The sequence below is a fragment of the Impatiens glandulifera genome, chromosome 1 (assembly GCF_907164915.1).
Source record: "Impatiens glandulifera chromosome 1, dImpGla2.1, whole genome shotgun sequence".
NCBI lineage: Eukaryota > Viridiplantae > Streptophyta > Magnoliopsida > Ericales > Balsaminaceae > Impatiens > Impatiens glandulifera.
Genome location: NC_061862.1, coordinates 6163413 through 6166627, shown reverse-complemented (window position 1 = coordinate 6166627; position 3215 = coordinate 6163413). Strand labels below are relative to the sequence as shown.

The 3215-nt window shown below is 35.0% G+C and overlaps 1 protein-coding gene across 1 annotated transcript; it reads left to right on the top strand.

The window, feature by feature from the left end:
* The first annotated feature begins 1413 nt into the window (after positions 1–1413).
* On the top strand, positions 1414–2921 carry LOC124920589 (thiamine thiazole synthase, chloroplastic-like). Its single transcript, XM_047461102.1, has 3 exons — positions 1414–1817; positions 1882–2442; positions 2530–2921. The coding sequence occupies exons 1-3, from the start codon at positions 1461–1463 to the stop codon at positions 2698–2700; spliced, it is 1089 nt and encodes a 362-aa protein (XP_047317058.1). The 5' UTR covers positions 1414–1460; the 3' UTR covers positions 2701–2921.
* The last annotated feature ends 294 nt before the right edge of the window (positions 2922–3215 follow it).

Here is a 3215-nt window from a genome sequence, read left to right as displayed (position 1 = left end):
ACTTGACCAAACAGTACTTAAATTATTAGGGATGACAATGAGTACCCATATGCCCGATACTCGTGGATACCCGATAGTCGGTTCGAGTATTTTAAATCGAATTTAGGGTCGGGTATGGGGAGGGAGAGAAGGTACCTAGTCGTGGAGTGTACGAAAGAGATGCCCAAATAAATATATTAATATGAAAAATAAAATATTTTATTTTTATTAAAACTTAATGTGACTTTTCAAATGCATATTCATTATAAATGTCATCATACTCTATCCACACTCCTCTCCAACTTTAATTTTTTTTATATTTTTCAAAAAAATATTTCTCTACATTAATCTTCATATTCAATCCTTAATTTTTTCCAAACACATTCAAAATTTTCTTCACTTTGTAACAACAAAATCTACAAAATAAGTAGGTAGCTAAGTAATATTTAATTTGTTTTCTTACTACTCTATAATCTTATAAGTTCTTAAATCGGGTAATGGGGTACCCGTCATTGATCGAGTACCCGACGAATCGGGGATGAGGATAAAAATAAAGATACTTGTCGGATTCGAGGTCGAGGTCGGGTAGTATAATACAAATCGGGTTCGAAGGTGATCAGTAGTTCACTATAAAGTACCCGTTATCATCCCTATAAACGATTAACAAAAACAATGAAGTTGGAATCAATCTAACCTAATGGTTATACTCCAATTTTTATATAGGTTTTAGGGCATTAATTGTATATTACATTCTATTTTCGAAAAATAAATTTATATATTACATTATTTAAAAAATAAAAGTGGACCATGAATCATAGTCCTCCTTGTAATAATAAACAATTTGTCAAAATATCTTCACAAACTTTTTTCAGATGGGACTTGTGAGTAGATTTTTTCATGTAGAGAAAATGTGGTTGGTATTCATTGAATTTTCAGTATATATGGAAATTACTTTAAATTAAAAATGTTCATTATATAAAAAATAAAATATTTTATTAAAAAATTTATTTCAAAACTCTCTGAAAAATTAACAAACCAAACTTTAATCCTTTATATTTTGTATGATAATAAAATAAAGAACATAAATCTTTGACCTGATTAACTTTCCTTTTTATTAATCATATTTTTTTAGAAAAAAATATTATACTTTTATTTTTAAAATCACAAACTTTCAACCCTTTTTAAATATTATAAAAAAACTCTTCCATTTTGTATGGATTTCAGATCATATTAATACTTTTTAAATTATAAAAATATGTCTGATTTATTTTTAAAATTTAATTTAGTTATTAAATGATAGTATTAATTAAAATCCAAAAGAGAAAGAAGAGATCGGGCAATCTAGACCGTTAAAGTCCTATCCTCTCTCTGACATGAAAAGTCAGATATTTTCTTTTCATCTTCTTCTTCAATATAAATCACTCGTTCTTCTTCATAAATCACTGAAACTTGAAAACCTTCATCTTCTATATTAACAAAAAATGGCGACCATGGCCACTGCACTTACATCTTCTCTCTCAACCAAAACCAACCCATCTTTCTTAGATTCTTCCTTCCATGGAATCGCCATTTCTTCATCTCCCATCAGAGTTCCCCAGCAGCCCATCAGATCCTCCAATCACAATTTCTCTCTTTCTGTCTCCGCTTCCTCATCTCCTCCCTACGATTTGAATTCATTCACCTTCAATCCCATCAAGGAATCAATCGTTTCCCGAGAGATGACCCGTCGATACATGACTGATATGATCACTTATGCCGATACCGACGTCGTCATTGTCGGCGCCGGCTCCGCCGGTCTCTCCTGCGCCTACGAGCTCAGCAAGAACCCTAATATTCAGGTATATATACATCAAACTTCCCTAAAAATCAATCATTGTTTCTGAAATTGTTGTCATCGGTTAGGTGGCCATAGTGGAACAATCCGTCAGCCCTGGAGGAGGTGCGTGGCTGGGAGGACAGCTGTTCTCGGCCATGATCGTTCGGAAGCCGGCACATCATTTTCTGGATGAATTAGAAATTGAGTACGATGAGCAGGACAACTACGTTGTGATCAAGCACGCGGCTTTGTTTACTTCGACGATCATGAGTAAGCTATTGGCGAGGCCGAATGTGAAGCTATTCAATGCGGTGGCTGCAGAGGATTTGATCGTGAAACAAGGAAGAGTTGGAGGTGTGGTGACGAACTGGGCTTTAGTTTCAATGAACCATGATACACAGTCGTGTATGGATCCGAATGTGATGGAGGCGAAAGTGGTGGTGAGTTCTTGTGGACATGATGGACCATTTGGTGCCACTGGTGTGAAGAGGTTGAAGAGTATTGGAATGATTGATAGTGTACCTGGAATGAAAGCTTTGGATATGAACGCGGCTGAGGATGCTATTGTTAAGTTGACGAGGGAGATCGTTCCTGGGATGATTGTTACTGGTATGGAGGTGGCTGAGATCGACGGTGCTCCGAGAATGGTAGTTTATTATATATACTTAATGTGACTGGTATGGAATGGTGTCTTGATTGTGATTTTTGATATGAATTTGTTGTTGAATTTGCAGGGGCCTACATTTGGGGCGATGATGATATCAGGGCAAAAAGCAGCTCATTTGGCTTTGAGGGCACTGGGACTTCCGAACGCATTGGATGATGAATCGAATGTCGTCGGAGAAATCCGGCCGGAATTGATGCTGGCGTCGGCGGAGGGCGGCATTGAAACTGCAGATGCCTAGCTAGAATAAGCTGCCGCTGGAGTTGTCGGCCTGCCGGAGAGTGATTAATAAATAATATATAGATGTCTCTTTCCATTGCCGTGTGTGTAATAAAAGTGAAGATGACGAGGATCTGATCTGATCTGGTCTACACTTTTGGCCAAAGTTTATTGTTCTTGGCTTCGCTATGGACTATGAGTCTGATTGATGATGATAATTAAAGATTTCGCCAATTCATACAATTCTACTAAACTGAAGAAGAAATCTGCAATGGGAAATTCAACATTTCTCATCACAAATAATAATAATAATAATATCACCAATAACTTGAAACGTAATTAGAAAATAAAAAAATTTATGTTGTTTTCTTAAATTCAACAGAATAATAATGAAACCAATTGATAATTATCTAACATTGGAAGGACCATTTTCATATTGGGAAATGCTTTTGTATATTAAAATTAAGAATATAATTAATTAATTATATATTGGGAAATGCTTTTGTATATTAAATTAAGAATATATATTAATACATT